The sequence below is a fragment of the Syngnathus scovelli genome, chromosome 11, assembly GCF_024217435.2.
Source record: "Syngnathus scovelli strain Florida chromosome 11, RoL_Ssco_1.2, whole genome shotgun sequence".
In the NCBI taxonomy this organism is placed as follows: Eukaryota; Metazoa; Chordata; class Actinopteri; order Syngnathiformes; family Syngnathidae; genus Syngnathus; species Syngnathus scovelli.
The window spans coordinates 10905941-10922149 of NC_090857.1; the positions used below are offsets into that span (position 1 = coordinate 10905941).

Genomic DNA, 16209 nt, shown 5'->3' on the forward strand with positions numbered 1-16209 from the left:
GTTCAAGTGGGACAAAGTGGAGTGAAGTGCTGTCGAGATGACATCTTCTGTGCATCTAAACAATCCTCATATGTTCTGTATTACCGTATACTTGAGCCTTTAGAAAACAATTATCACCTCAGTGAGTTGCGTCACAACTTCATAAAACTGTCTGCATGGGTCATTCGCCAGCTGCACCACTCATCTGCACTGACCTTTATGTGTTTTGCCTCGAGCTCCTTCCTGTTACTTCCTGATGCATTTTTGAGTGTATGTGTGTCTGTTTACTGGTGTGTCTACCTTTGTGGGGAAAGCTCATGTGTGATGCAACCATTCTGTTTCTGCTCAGGTGACAGCTAGATAACAAAATTTAGGCTACTTCTGGAAAATGGGGTGGGGGAAAGGGGTGAATTATAGAACAGGAAATTGAACTTAACTGTGATCACAGAAAAGGTTTTGCTGTGAAAATGGAAAATGCGATTCATTTGCAATATATTCTATTAATTCTAGCTGTACATACTAAACGCCCCTAGGTGACAGTATTGCTCTTCAAACACCTTCCTGTTCTGTCTTCATTAGTGTCTTGTCAGGCTCAACTAAATTTCGCTTTTAGTTTTGTTCGCATTTGCAATGCAAAAAATAAATAAATGAAAAAAAAACGACAACAGATGTTGCATGACTTTAAGGCTGTTATAAACAATTATTTTAGTAATTGATTAATCTGACGTTTAGTTTCAACGAATCAGATAAAAATATGTTAATTTCCATTCGTTTATTAAAAATTTGACATTTTTCAAATTTTGATTCAGTTAATAAGTCGATCTGTCAAGTGATAGAAAATAGGCAAATATGTTGATCTTTGTTTTCCAAAATAAAAACAAATGTTTTCAGAATTTGAAAGTTGGTGATGTTACGCGGAGTGTTTATGTGTGTGTGTGTGGGGGGGGGGGGGCAGAAAATAGAAAAGTAACGCGTGAATGAAGTGGTGTTATTTTGAAAGGTACAGCCGGAAATTAGTCTGCACAATTCCGACACCTTAACCGCCGCCCGTCGTTCCCAGGGTTCCGTGAGAGCCGTTTTGCCCCACCCCACCTCTTCAACGCTATCTATCTCAACGTGCAATTCTCCGAGAAAAAAAGTGGGCACAAATAACGCGGAGCGACGCCGCCGAGGAACAATTAGATGTCTAAATATGCCAGCGGTCCCCGGCAACAGGCATACAGGCAGATAAGCAGTCCCCCCACCTCGGCTGTAAAAAAAAACAACGACAACCACCTTCCCTCCAAAAAAGCCGTCTACGATCGGATGAGGGCTTGAAAACACGGCGGTAGGTTCCATGTCTGGTGCACATGTAACCACCGTCCAGCAACGGGGGACTACGAGCCGCCGAGGGAGCTTGACAAGCGGGGGATTGCCATCCGTAAAACACCTGGACGTCGAGCTGCATTCAAGGACACACAGCTGCCTAAAGAATTGAGAGGAGAGGAGAGAGAGGGGGGGATAAAAAACACCGATGTGAGGAGAAACGCACATTAACGTGACGGGGGAGAGGAGAGCGAGGAAAAAGGACGCCGGAGAAAGGGGCCTTTTTCAGAGGGGGTCTTCTTGTATATTGACGCCGAGAGGATCTAAAAAAAAAATTTAAAAAATACAACAAAACGGGAATTTATCGACGACGACACGCTCCAGTGAAGCCCCAAGAGGAAATTTGAACTTAGTGCTCGCCTACCCTCTCCAAAACAAGATGATTTGTCCGGAAAATTAAGGCAAAATCGATAGGGAAGTGGTGGTGTGTCTCTACATCCATGTCAATTTCACATCCTCTCGTAGCAGTGTTGATGACTTCATTGCGGATTCACAGTGGGAACACGGCGCTGCTGTCCTGACTCTTGTTGCCATTAAATAGCCACATCCATCCATCCTTCCCCATAGATGCCTCCCGTTGTGAGCCGGGTCTTCCACTCTTGGGCCCGTCTCGGAATTTAGGACTCATTTTCCTGACCCTACCTTTATCCACCCTGTCTCGCCCTTGGGATTTTTTTTCAGGTTGTTTTTTTTTTTCTTGGGTGCGGGAGGGAAGATGGGCTGTCTCGGCAATAGCAAGACAGAAGACCAACGCAACGAGGAGAAGGCCCAGAGGGAAGCCAACAAGAAAATTGAGAAGCAGCTCCAGAAAGACAAACAGCTATACCGGGCCACACACCGGCTTCTACTACTAGGTGAGCTTTTCTCATTAAATGTGCTCCTTTGTGTGTTCTTGTGTAGGTGTTGATACAAATGTGGTCGCTGTGACCCGGCCGGCAGTGGACAACTTCCAGGCCTATATGCTGCTTTGATATCATGGATCACCAACCTTTATTTCTGGTCACTCGCCATCACCGAGGAACGCATTCTTCATCGTATATCATGATCTTCCACTCCGAGGATGCTGTCCCACTAATCCTCTCGGACTGCAGGCAAATTAGGGTTACTTTTGGGATTAGCTGAGTCCCGTTTGTCCTAATCTGAAATTGATCCAGGATTTGGGCGTCTGACATTAACTAATAGGTGGACTACCTAACAAAGAGTCCGTAAAGCCCCGGTCCCACTGAACAATTGCAAGTTTTTTCGAAATGATGTGTTCTCGTCAGGGTTCGTTCTAGGTTGCAAATGTTTCTCAAATGTTCACCCACTGTTCGCCTGTACTTTTCTTGTCGCAAGGAAATTTGGAACATGGTTGAAATTGTCAATACCATAAGTGAGGCGGAAAGGCACCTGTGTGTAACCGGGATTATTTAGCGTCTCCAAGAGAAGTAGTTGGCCTTCCATTCCCCCCCTCAGATGCATTCCAGAACTGTAAAGAAGTGGAGGATGTAGATATAGACAGACATACCTTATTTATCCTTTGAGGGAAATTAATCAAAAAGATACAAATCATAGAAGTGTGGCGCATGCTCAAGACTGAGGTCAATGCAACCTGAGAAAGGACCGAATCATTTCATTGTTATTCATTATTTTTGTACAGAAACAAGACCATGACGATTTCGAGCCACTCCCGCAAATATTGTGACGTCCTTAATTATAATTTATTTTTCCCCCTTCAATGTCATCTGGGGGCTAAAATATAATTGGTGGCAGGCCAATTTTGGCCTGTGGGCTTTAGGTTGCTGACTATTGGTCTCAATCTTAAAGTTAATTTCACATTCTCCCACTATTAACTTTTATGTTCCTCTTTCTGTTTCCAGGGGCCGGAGAATCCGGGAAGAGCACCATAGTCAAGCAGATGCGAATATTGCACGTCAATGGCTTCAATGCAGAGTAAGTTGCATTCACTAATACTTTAATTTTCATTTTATCTTCAGGTATACCTGCTTGCATCTTGCGTGACTTTTTCTTCTTCCCCAAAAAATTGCACAGAAGACAAACGTGATTTAAACTCTTACTTGACATTATCAGCAAAGCACTTGTCTATTTCCAGTGTATAGCAGGTGAAGGTTTTTACTCCAGAAAATTCAGTGTAGCTTTCAAATAGGACTGGCTAATTTAGGAAAAATATTGCCATTTAATTACTTTATTAAGGACTTCTTCCCCAGTTTGTTTTTACAAACACAAGGAATAAATGAATCTGGGCAGGTTTCCTGGCTAGTCCACTGATTTGGACTGCTAAAGTAGGTGAACAGGCATGGCCGTGATAACAACAGAGATGCTATTTTGCTTTTTACAAGCACGGGGAACATCGGCATGATTTTGAAGTTGTTATTTTAAGGTTGAATCATAACAGCTGCCTCAAGACAGGAACTTAGATAGACAACCGATTTTGCGGCACAAGAAGTTATCGCAAGCATCCTCATAAAACACATAAGTGTGGTGTTATCTTATGTGATGACACAAACCTTATGTAACATTTGCCTGGTATAAAATAAGTCATTCTTGCTTGTCTTCAAGACAGTATCATAGCTAAGTCAAAATGTTTTGGAGGAAATGGGCGTCGTTAGCGTGACCTGAGAAGAAAGGACTAGTTGTTTGCGCTTTAACACAAACACTGCTCATCCTCATCTTGTGAACTCAAACTGGAAACCGCGTTGATTCAGCGGCACCAAAAGTCACATTTTTTTTCTATTTTTAATCGGCGCTTTCCTCGAAAGCCTTGTCATGCGCCCGTCTTCGCAACGCTACACCACCCGGCTTGTCTGCTTTGCGGCTATTTTGTGTTGATATTAACTGCTGCTGCCATTTTTAATTTGCTGCTAAAACACAGAACACAGAACACACCTTTTGATCACAAGTATTGGTCACTAGTGCAGGAAGCTAACGAAGAAGTTTAAACACAGTGCTCCACAAACCGAAAAACAAAAATGGCTGACGCCAGTCGGTCAGAAATCAAGTTGGCGGGAATAGGAAGAAAATGATTTTGTTTGATATGAGATGTTGATTCTTTTGTTATGTTCACAGGGAGAAAAAGCAGAAAATACACGATATTAAAAACAACATTAAAGAAGCCATAGAGGTAAGATAGGCACTCTTAAACGATGAATTTGTTTAGTAATTTCTGTCTAAAGATCACCTCTGCTGCCCCCCCCTCGCCCCCCAACCAGACCATCGTGTCCGCCATGAGTACACTCACGCCACCCTGCCAGCTTGCCTGCCCTGCTAACCAGCCGCGTATCGACTACGTCCTCCACCAAATGAACCAGAAGGATTTCGAGTTTTCACCGGTAAGCACAACTAAAGCAAGGCTGCATCAAAACCAAAAATTGGGACCAATTGGAACATTTTCTCCACCTTCGGATAAATATGAAATGGAATGATATCAAATTAGCAAGTGACCAGAAAGTAAAAAAATGACACTTTCTGAAATGTGAAAATGGTTCTCAATAGCGCTGTTGACGTGCAGATAGTTGGCCAGGTGTGTGCAGGTGAGTCAATCAGCATTCCCCCGAGTGCCGCCCAAATTAGCAGGCGCTGGAGGAGGCTGTCTATTGAATGAGTTTCTCACCTGAGAGCGCCTAATATCACTAGTTGTCTGTAATGACCCCAAATGGGACTCAGCGAGCGTCGCTCTGACACTCTGAGTGCCAACCAATACGTGCTGTCTTGTTTATGATTTGTGCGGCGTTACTTAAAAAGGATGTACCAGATTAGTTGCTCTGTAAACCCGTGTTGGCCTGTTAATCCTGCCTCCATTCTGATGTTAATCCCGCTTTACGCCACCCGGATTGCGGCGTGTAATCTGGATATGATGGGTGGGCTTCGTTAGAAGAAAACTGAAATTTGAGGTGATTTCTTGCAAAAAGGTTGATGTGAGTTTTACTATGTGGATTTCCTGGATTTGGTTTCTGAAATGTTACGTGACAATTGAGATGTATGTGGTAGTGATACAATTGATAATAGAGATTTAATAGAAAAACTTCCAAAAACACAAATAAAATCAGACAGAAGAAATATGTGCTGGTCACTGTACATGAAGCAAAGGAGAACCAATATTACCCAACCTGGTTTACCTCTAAATTTATTACATCGCAATTTAAAAAAAAAAAAAACTAAAAGCGATTCATCTTCACCAGCTTGACGTATCCATTCCAGGTAGGAGCCACTTTATCAAGCTCCATTTCCTGCTCTATGGTTATAATTACATTTGTCCTCTTTGCTGCCAATGGTAATTTTCTGTGGTTACGTCACACGCAAAAAAAAACAAAAAAGAAAAATACAGTTTATGATTTGCCAATTCATGCATCATGATGGTTTTGTTATACTTTTGAGGCATGTTTTTTCCCCCCTCATAAACAGTTGATTGGACCACAGGTGGTGCTGGTAAAGTTGTTTGAACAGAAGTGCATTTAAATGAGTCATACTTGTTCTAATGAGCATAGTTTCCGTTGATGTAGCCTACTGTAAGTTTGTGTGTAAGCAAAGGGGAAGACGATGCTGTGATGTTTTCTGATGATGGCTTTCAACCGGAACGCTAACGATAATGCTGTACGACGCTTAAATTTGTGATCAGTCAAATTTATTGTGGAGAGAGGTTGAAAAGGAGCATTTTTTAAATTGACTTTTTAACATTCATCTGATTGGTCCTGCGTTTCTTGCTACCACACTCTGTCTCTCGACCCCTCACCCCTCTCGCAAGGCCCGAGGGCCGCCTGGAAACCAGTTGAACTGGTTGACTCTGCTTTTAAGCGGGGGAGGAACGTTGCGATAAAATCCAGAGCAGCATTTAGACATTTTTTTTAATAAATGGTTCTTAATAAATGAATGGACGAAAGTACATTCTTTTAAAAACAACAGGACATCCCGTGATGTTCGCTTTGGGCTCTACCACCAGAGCACGAACTCAGTTAGTGAAATTATTGAGGTTGAGATCAGCAAAGAAAATGACAGCAAAACATGCTAATAATAGCGTGCCAAATAAGTTTTGCCAGAAATGCCATATACAATGTCATTAAGTAATCTTTAACTGGAAGTTGGAGTATATTTTGGGATGTAGATTTCTAGATGTCTTCCTTAGCTGCTTCAGGCGATCCTCTGCTGTTGTTGTGCTACATGTGGCAGAGGCAGAGTGCTTGCCTGACTTTTGAGAAGTTTATCCGAGAAGCCTCATCTCGACAGTACACGGAGGCGAATTCTGCCAGACTTGCAAAAAAATGCCCTCGACCACTGAAAATGGCTTAATTGTGCTCCCCCCACATTGTACGTGAGCATCTAAAGATCATAGCGAGGAGATAGGCCCTTGCGCAGTGACAGCCGAGCTTTGTGTCAGCACAAAGCTCTTGGTTTCTTCATGAACCCAATGAACTGTTCTGTTTCCTGCCTCTGCCAGAGCCCCGCTCCTCTCCCGTTCGCTGGCGATTCAGATGGACACGGCCTCTGTCTAATAAGTCTTAATGTGGGCGGAGCCATACAATGTCAACCCCTGCTTGTAGTCATTTTCACCTCATTGATCCCGACCCTCTTTTTTTCTTTTTTTCTTTCAGGAGTTTTATGACCACTCAAAGATCCTCTGGCAGGACGATGGCGTGCGGGCCTGCTGGGAAAGGTCCAATGAATATCAACTCATCGACTGTGCGCAGTAGTAAGTTTCGCTTCTACACAAGTTCCACTCCACCTACGCACTGCCAAGTGTTTGGCTGCCTGCTTTGCGTAAGCGTGAAGTCAAGGTTCATTAGTGCGGCCGTGAGTGCCGTGCCACCTTGACTATGATAGACTATGTGTTTGGACTCGTTTGTACGAACGGAAAGGTGAAAAGTATTTATCAACATTTGACTCATTTCCACTAAGGAGTACAAGTTCAGTTTGCCAAGTTCGGTTCAGGTAAACCCGTACCAGGCTTGCATTTTCACCAGGGTTGGTAAAATGTGAAATGATGTTGTTTTGCCTAATCAGGGCAAAATTTAGAGGTGGGCATTAATTGATTTCAGCCACCGCCGGATCTAAAACAGCTTACATCATGAAAATGATTATCTAACAGCATTATATGGCGCACTCTCACAAGTTAACATCTGATGGACTTTGAAAACTCTTCATTTGCTCTTGCAAAAATATACTTTGTAATTGTAAAATTGAACTATGTTGCTAACCAAAACAGCAGTCGCTCCAGAGGCATGTAAACAGTCTTTGCGATGAATTAAAGCGCAGAGGCTTAGCCCGGCGCTGTGAGTTGAATGTGCAGCATCGAAGCTAATCTTGTGCTATGTCATGACAGCGTCTTTGATGGTGATTTGCGTTCCAGTCGACTTAACAGGCAAGGCATGCTGAAGCGGGTTAATAGTGCCTTTGGTCTGGGGCTATTTTCAGCGCAGGTTTTGAGGAAAAGTTATTTACAGCAGCAGCAGCAGCTTGTTTGCAGCTTGACTGAGAATCATCTCCACAGCTGGTGTTAATTTTAATGCGGCTACTTGTCGTCAGGAGAGGTCAGCGAATGTGTCACAGTGTGGTGCACATCCCCATGGTTACACTCCGATGCATCCTGGGAACTTTCGTGCTTAGATATGAATTTTTGGGGTGTCCTCGTGTTCCTCATATGTTGCTACCATCCGGTGCCATTAGCTTATAGCGTCAAACTGAAGCTAACCTAATTTTCAGGGTGTTGTTGTAGCTAGCTAGGCCGCTACACGTTGCTAATGAGGATAAACACTATAGAAAATCGATGATCTTATGTAAACGCTTTCTGGAATGATCGTAACTTAGCCACAACCCTTCACTCTCATTTTTATCACTCAATGAGTTGAAGACGTATTGCACAAGCGGAGTATTGCAGTCACAGTTGTGCTTGTTATTAGCCTCTTTTGACGAGCTGCTAATGAAATGTTTCCGCTGTGTGCTACCCATGAGAGCATGCGCGGGTCACATGAAGCACATTGAGGGCGGAGGCTCACAGTATACACGCGCAAGGTTGCCAATTTCCGTTCCTCTTGTGTGTTTTGCGCGTCCTTGTCTGCGTTGCACGGCCACACGTTTATCCGAAAAGATTGTGTCAATGAAAAAGATTTATGTCACTTCCGAGCATGCGATTACCTCCACCAAGGAGTTGTTTTGAACACTGCTGCTAAATTGAAGCTGGAATCAAATAAAACATAGTAGAGAGGAAACATGAAGCTGTAAATAAAAAGAAAAGCCTTGTGAATATTAAAGTACATACTGTATTGCGGCAGTGTGTTTGTAAAATAAAAATAATTTTGAAAATTTAATCAACATTAGCTCATATCTCAAAAGTGGAGTCACTCGTATTTCAAGGCGCCAATGTACAAATGCACTCTGATTTCAACTTCCTGCTTCCTTTAACTCTTTTAGAACACTTTTTTTTTTTTAAATTAAGATGTAATTTGTGCTTTAATGGATAAGTGAAACAAAGTGCTCAGCAAAGGCCCAATTTGTTCACTCCCCTCGGTGCTCTTCCTCCCTCGTGTCTTCTACCTCCTCTTCGTCATATGGATTGGATGTTGAGCTGGGTGGCCAGAGCGGAAGTGTGCTCCCCCCACCCCACCCCTCCTCTGTACTTATGTAAACGGAGAAGCAGAGAGAACAAGCGAGGGGAGAGTTATTTTCAGCTCAGGCGGGCTTCGCGAGGAGAAAGACGGAGCGAGCGTGTCGGGAGAGGGACAACCTATGGGGGAGAGATTTGTGTCAAAGTTATCTACACAAATACATTTGTGATTTTCACACGTTTTTTCAGATCCACAAATACATTCACAGTTTTCACGTGTTTGTCATCATTTGTAAATATTAAATTCTGCACGTAAATTATCACATGCTTTTGTGGAGCAACGGACATGCACATTTCGCAAATTAATTTAGGCTGGATTAAAATGACTGTCAATTTTTTTTTATTTTTTTTTTTTTTTTGCTCAAGTTTAACCATTGAAATACATCAAGGCAATCGAAATAGAAAAAAAACCATGGTATAGATCTTCAGATCAGAACCAAGCCCCTTCCAAATGTGGATATCTGCGCACAAACACACCGATCATCATTTTCCATTAATGCAAAGTTGACGTCATTGATTGGTGACATAAAGACACCTTTGTCCGCACAAACGACACAAATAAACTGCTGTGATTCAAAACTAATGATGCAAATTTGAAATGTGACCATCATTAAAGACCCTGCAGCCCCATTACATAAGAACCGAGTGCCTCCGTTTCGCTTATCCAATGCAATTGCAAATTTCTTCGTTATGATTACTTGCCCCATTTCTACCGCTACAGTAAACTCACCAGCCATGCAAAGAACTCCAAAAGTTATCTTCCATGTGCATGCCACAATTTATAGAACACCTTGGTGTGGTTTGATAGATTATTCAAATTAATGTGATATGTTGCAACACAAACACGGCTATATTGGATGTGTCATTTTAAGCGTACATGCGAAAAAGGAAAATCTGATTTTGGCCTTAAATAATAATTTCAGGCCCTGGCTGTAATGTGGTATGTTTGCAAGGACAGGGGATGGACTTGGCGTGAATCACCTAAACCAGGCCTTGTACTGTATGTCCAGATATTCTGTTCTATTATCTTATTATCTGGCTTCTTCTCTGTGTATTCATTCAGCCAGCGTGAGTGGCTTTTGCCGCTTGCCCCCTTTCCATTCTCCTTTTCCTCCCCGCCGTTCCTCTTCTCGTCCCGTCGCTCCCTCTCGCTGGCCTCCCTCCAGTCGCACAAGATTTGGAGCCGATTGTCTATTTATAGCGTGTGGTTCTGTCGCCATGACAACCAAGCTGGAGGCCAGGGCGCCAGGGAGCTATTTTTGGAGCCGCGCTGTAATGTCAGACACAACCACCTCTCTATTTTCTTCACTTCTCTCGCTCGCTCGCTCTCTTTTGTTCTTCTGTCTCTACCTCTCTTATTGACACGCATCGGTGCTGTGCGTGCATGCGTCACTGATATAACTAAAACTAAAATCAAAAAAGATATGCTTAACGAAATCAAATAAAAACAAAACTGTTTTCCAAAAAACTAATTGAAAGTATGTTTTATGTTTACAAAACAAACTAAAAGTAACTATAATAACTGCGAAAATGGCCTTCATTGTCGTGTTTGGCTATTCATTTAATACACAAGCCTTTTGGGTGGATTTTGAATGTGGTGTTTATTTTGATATGACTACAAACACTTTTCTAGGAGTTGTCCTCTTAAGTGCGCGGTCATTTTTCATACCTACTCTTGTCCATTTCAACTTGTCAAAATATAACAATGGGTACAATATTTTGGATTTGGTGGTGGTAATAATGGTAATGGCCCACCTTTAACGTCATAATGAAATCCAAAATATTGTGTCCATTGCTTTTATATTTTTCCATGTTGAAATGGTAGAGTTGTGCAAATGAATTTTGGTCATGATTAGTCACCGTTTTCAGACACCAGGTGATAACAGAACGTGACAAAGCAAGCCATGAACCAATATTAGTGTTTCCCTCCTTCCTTCGATGACGTAGTCAGGCTGATGTGTGAAAAAAGCACTCCCCCCGCTGATGTGCTAAATTTGTCATGACAAACGCATTAAATTAATCGCGACTGAATTTTGCGGTGCTTAGACATTGTGGGAGCTTAGCTTCTAATGCTAATTTGTCCATACATAAACATCTCCCACTACCGAGCCAAGCGTGCATTCTTTATTTAAACGAAAGGTTTGCAATAGATCATTTGAGTCTTAGCACATTATTCTTTCTTGATTCGACTGTTAATTCGCTTATAAATAGAAAAAATATTTTTGCAATTTTTAGCAATTGAAAGAGTTTACATAAAGCCCTTCAGGCTGCTGTATCGTTTGTTTATGGCTGGTGGTCAAATACTTTTTTCGGAGCACTGTCGATAAACCAACCTAAATTGTTTTAGTTGTCTTCATGTTCTGTCAAGTTTCTGTTTAGCCAGTACGCCAGCCCAAAAGATAAAAGCTTAAGTACAACACTGAAAGCTAAAAATAAAAGCTACTCTATCCCGCCATGTATATACGGTGGTTATTTTACGCTCTGTTACCGCAGCAGCCACAATTTTAATATTGCTATTAATAGGAAGAAGAGCTAAGAAAAGAAGAATATAGAGGTGTGTTTGTCCTATGTGTGCAGGCTGGGGATAAACAAGAATGCAGATGGAGCCTGGGTCATGTTTTTCTTTTTTCCATGTCTTCTTTCCAGCCGCTTTTATCGTGTTTGTTCTTTGGTGGCAGCACAGTGTGCTAGGAGTTAGCATGTTTGCTTCACAGTCTGCAGTTCTGGCTTTCAACGTGAGCTTTAAACTTTATGTGTTGTTTGCAAGTTGTCTTTGGATGCTTCATCACAAGTCGATTGAGAAATTTCCATCGATGAGTGTGAATCCAAAGTGTACCCCACTTGTCTTGCGAAACGTTAGCTAGAATAGATTCGACCCAAACCCAACTCAAAAACCCAAATTAAATCCAACAAGTACAAGCACGATAGAAAACGGATGGATGTTCCTAGGTGCAATGTCACAGTGTGGCGCAAGTATCATCAGCGGTATCTGTGCTCCCTCTAGTGGTAAACAAATGAATCACTCAATTAAAATCCAGCACGATGATACATTTGTTGAGTACGTCTCGGTTGTACATAACTTGCAAGTACGATATATTTGTATTTACGCCTTTAGAACGGTTTTCAAAATAATTTAGATACAATTTTTACTGAACATTTGAAAACTATTAATCTTGGGGGGGGGCAGCTAGCCTAGCCTAGCCTAACCTAGCATCACCCTCTCGCTCCCACCATTCTGCTTGTGTGCTACCTGCAACCCTCTTGTCACATTTCACCGTTGCCTGCCACATTCCTGCTTACCCCAGCGGGGGTTGCATACCTGCCCCCAAAAACGGCGGTCATGACCCCTTTTCTTGGCTGGAAGAACAGAAGGTACCAGACCAGTAAGAGCCACTCTGCTCGTAATAAAACAAAAGTTAGTCTGGAGTTCCAGTATAGCCAAAGCTGGGCAGTGGGCACACACAAAAGGAGACCTGCACAATTGCGTATTTCCATCGACAGCTGTCTCTTGCCCACTGATGTATGTAATAATGCAGCATTCGAGGAAAGTGGGAAGTTGGACTTTTATGACTTCCAACTATGAAAAGTGCACCAGAACACCCCTTTGAACTGGGGGGTCTGAGTTGGGAAGTCGGGGGGAATAAAGTATCCAGAGTTCAGCGACGTACTTCGCAGAATGGCAAAGCTTAACTTACAAGATTGTAAACATATATTGAGCTTTATTTATTTATTATTACATTAATTTAGTTATGCAAAATAACTTGTTGGCGTATCAATGCTGCTGCTAATAATATGATATATGGCGGTATTGGCATTTTGTCCCACCCCTACTTGTGAGCTACAGTACTCCACTTTGTTCTGTCCACTTTTTCCTTAGCTCCTTTTTTTTTTTTTGTCAGCAGTATCTCTCCTGGCTAGCCCGATTCATGCATTTGCCATTGTCATCTTCTTTGAACAGCTGCCGCCTTGTCAAAGGATTTAACACACATTTGGTGGTTTGTTCCTGGGTAGGCGCCATTCTAAACTCATTGTAGGCGTGCATACCTACCCCAGGCACATAAGACACACATGCACACACACACACACACACACACACACACACACACACACACACTCACTACAGTGGCTCCATTGACTTTCCTCCTTGGTCTGACAGTAATGCTGCTGGTGACTCACAGCGGCTGCCTCTGATCTTCTCACTGTGAATTTCAGCACACGCCCCCTGTTGGCCATCATGACATCTTGCTGTTGTCAACATGCACCGTCGATTTTCCGTGTTATGAAAAATCCGTTCTCTTTCTTGCAGCTTCCTAGACCGAGTGGATGTGGTTCGACAACACGACTACACGCCGACCGACCAGGTGAGATGGCCATTAATATTTGCAGTTGTTAATTCAGACATGTAGCAATGGTTTTGAGGTCGTATATGTGCACTAAAATAGTTGATTGCGCCTTTAAACAATTACTATAAGTTGGATTGAAGAGTTATTCTTCAAATAATCTTTTAACCATTTGAATGTGTCGCTATGGTTCAGGACCTGCTGAGATGCAGAGTGCTGACATCCGGCATCTTCGAGACAAGATTTCAAATCGACAAAGTCAATTTTCAGTAAGTACACGTTCGGGGGGGAAAAAGAAAATCAGGACGACTAGCACAAATTTGTTGCATATGGAACAGGAAATGATTAAATGTAATTAGCTAAATCAAGTTCAACTTCTTCCCTGCTAGTATGTTCGACGTAGGTGGTCAGCGGGATGAGCGTCGAAAATGGATCCAGTGTTTTAACGGTAAGATTGTCGCTCCCTTTCACCATGACTCCACAACCCCCTTCTCTGGGTTTGTCATCGGCTGGTTTCATTTTTGTGCCTTCAGATGTAACGGCTATCATATTCGTGGTGGCGAGCAGCAGCTACAACATGGTGATCAGAGAGGACAATCAGACCAACAGACTGCAGGAGGCCCTCAATCTTTTCAAGAACATTTGGAACAACAGGTCTGTACTTGATGAATGGTCTTTGATCAGCGGCAAAAAAAATTCACCTTGTTTGCCATTTCCCCTTCTCGGCAGGTGGCTACGGACCATCTCTGTCATCCTCTTCCTGAACAAACAGGACCTCCTCGCTGAGAAGGTCTTGGCAGGGAAGTCCAAGATTGAGGACTATTTTCCTGAATTTGCACGCTACACGACACCCGACGACGGTAAGAACGCCATGAACTGCAAAATTCCTGTGCATTTATTTGATTTCAATTCAAAAATGTTTTTCTTATACAACTCAAAGCCTACACCAATTAGATAAACAACCACAGTCACTATTTCTAGAAACATGAATTTGTATTCCAAGTAGACTTAAGTGTTGTATAGTAACCGTTGTTCATTTCAGAATGTTTATTTTGCCATGATAGAGTAAACTAACTCATAAGGCTGTTAAGTAAGACCAGTGTGAAGTTGTCACCGGTGTTTAGCCAACAAGAATGATTGTCGCTTTATCGTCCAACAGCAATACCAGAGACGGGCGAAGATCCGCGCGTCACCAAGGCAAAGTACTTCATACGGGATGAGTTTCTGGTATGTTCACACTTCAGGTTTTACCTGTTGGATGTTGCCTCGTTCACTTTCATTCTCTTTGCCTTGCCAGCGCTTTATTTGTTTGATTTAGCTGTTTTGGGTCATAAATAATCAGACTTTTGACAGTTTTCAATGTGTTAGTCTTAATATGAAACATGCATTTGGCCGGTGACCCAACAGTACAGCAAAACGCTGCCATCTTCTGATTCGATTTATAACAGGAATGGAAAACATTGCTTTCCTGAATCTCGAAATGAGTTCGATTCCTGAACTGTTTAGGCAATTAAATCAAAACCAAAAAAAACAACTGTTTCTTTGACCTCATTTTCCTGCCCGCAGAGGATCAGCACAGCCAGCGGGGACGGCCGCCATTACTGTTACCCCCACTTCACCTGCGCCGTGGACACGGAGAACATCCGGCGCGTCTTCAGCGACTGTCGCGACATCATCCAGAGGATGCACCTACGGCAGTACGAGCTCTTGTGATGATGGCGACTCCCGCAAGACCACTCGCTCACCGTCTCCTAGTTCTGATCCTCTTCCTCCCTTCTTCCTTCCCACGTACCATTAGCCCTGTCGGCATCCATAATTCAGCAGAATCTGGATGCAGGAAGAGGACATAGGAACACAAAGACAGACACATACACAAATCACTACAGTTTTAATATCGCATAAAGACCTGATCTAATAGTTCTGAGTTTGCTTCTTCACTGCGTGCTGACCAACAATCAGGACCCGGAGAAGATGAGAGAAACAGATGATTTGGGATGAAGGGGGGCGGGTGCAAGGAGGTGGACCGATAGGACTACAATTCTCATGGAGGAAGGACAAGAGAAAAAAAAAGAAAATCCAAGATAAATATATACAGTATATATAGATATTTATATATGAGTGTATATAAATATGTATATATACATATGCAGAAATATTCTGTTGACATAAAAAAAAAAATGGCCCCACCCACACCTCCTGCCTTCATACACACACATTTCCCCCTACCTTACCACCGCTCGCCTCTGGCTTCATGTGTTTTTATGTTACTGCTGGACTATTATTCTTGTACAGACTGTAAAATGTATTATTTTGTACAACTATATTGAAGAAGACGACGACGATGATGACGACGAAGAAAAATGACTTGTAGAAGATCCCTGTGCCTTGATCACGACTGTACGTGTGTATAAAAAAAAAAAAAAAGAGCTAATATGTAAGTTATGTTTTCACTGCGCTGTACAGCTGGACGGCCGTGGCGGAGGCCTTTTTGTCTGTCGCTTTGTTTCTATTTTTGTTTTTCTCTCCCCTTACATTTGTTTGTTCATTTTTTGTTTTACACCTTTGGTTTATATAATGCTATTTTTGGGGGGGGGCAGTCACGCCACTTTAATGCTGTGTAGTTACAAATACTGAACCTTAACAAGTTAATATATATAAAATGTCAGATTTTATATTTTATATATGTATATGTACACATTATCCTTTTTGTGAGTGCTCACCAATTTTCCATTTTCTGAAGACATGGGTGCAGGTTTTTTTCTTTAGCTTTAATATTTTGCAGGGGAGGGAGCTATACGATTGCAAAACATTTGCTTGTTTCTACATAAACCAAATTCTGTTTTTGCTTAAACAATAACAAGCTGTTTCCAATGTTTGATTTATTTTGACAGGGACATTCACATTCACTGCAAACTCGAGCTGGAGTCTGTC

General features: G+C 42.3%; 1 protein-coding gene across 2 annotated transcripts; it reads left to right on the forward strand.

Moving 5' to 3' along the window:
• Positions 1–1022: 1022 nt before the first annotated feature.
• On the forward strand, positions 1023–16138 carry LOC125977500 (guanine nucleotide-binding protein G(s) subunit alpha). 2 transcript variants are annotated; one of them, XM_049734031.2, is made up of 12 exons: positions 1023–2198; positions 3204–3276; positions 4411–4465; positions 4554–4673; positions 6930–7027; positions 13245–13299; positions 13474–13547; positions 13668–13726; positions 13812–13932; positions 14008–14138; positions 14438–14505; positions 14845–16138. In XM_049734031.2, exons 1-12 carry the CDS (start codon positions 2060–2062, stop codon positions 14989–14991), a joined length of 1140 nt encoding a protein of 379 aa, XP_049589988.1. In that variant the 5' UTR covers positions 1023–2059; the 3' UTR covers positions 14992–16138. The 2 variants fall into 2 exon arrangements, with proteins under 2 accessions (XP_049589988.1, XP_049589989.1); XM_049734032.2 differs by lacking the exon at positions 1023–2198 and adding an exon at positions 2232–2435.
• The last annotated feature ends 71 nt before the right edge of the window (positions 16139–16209 follow it).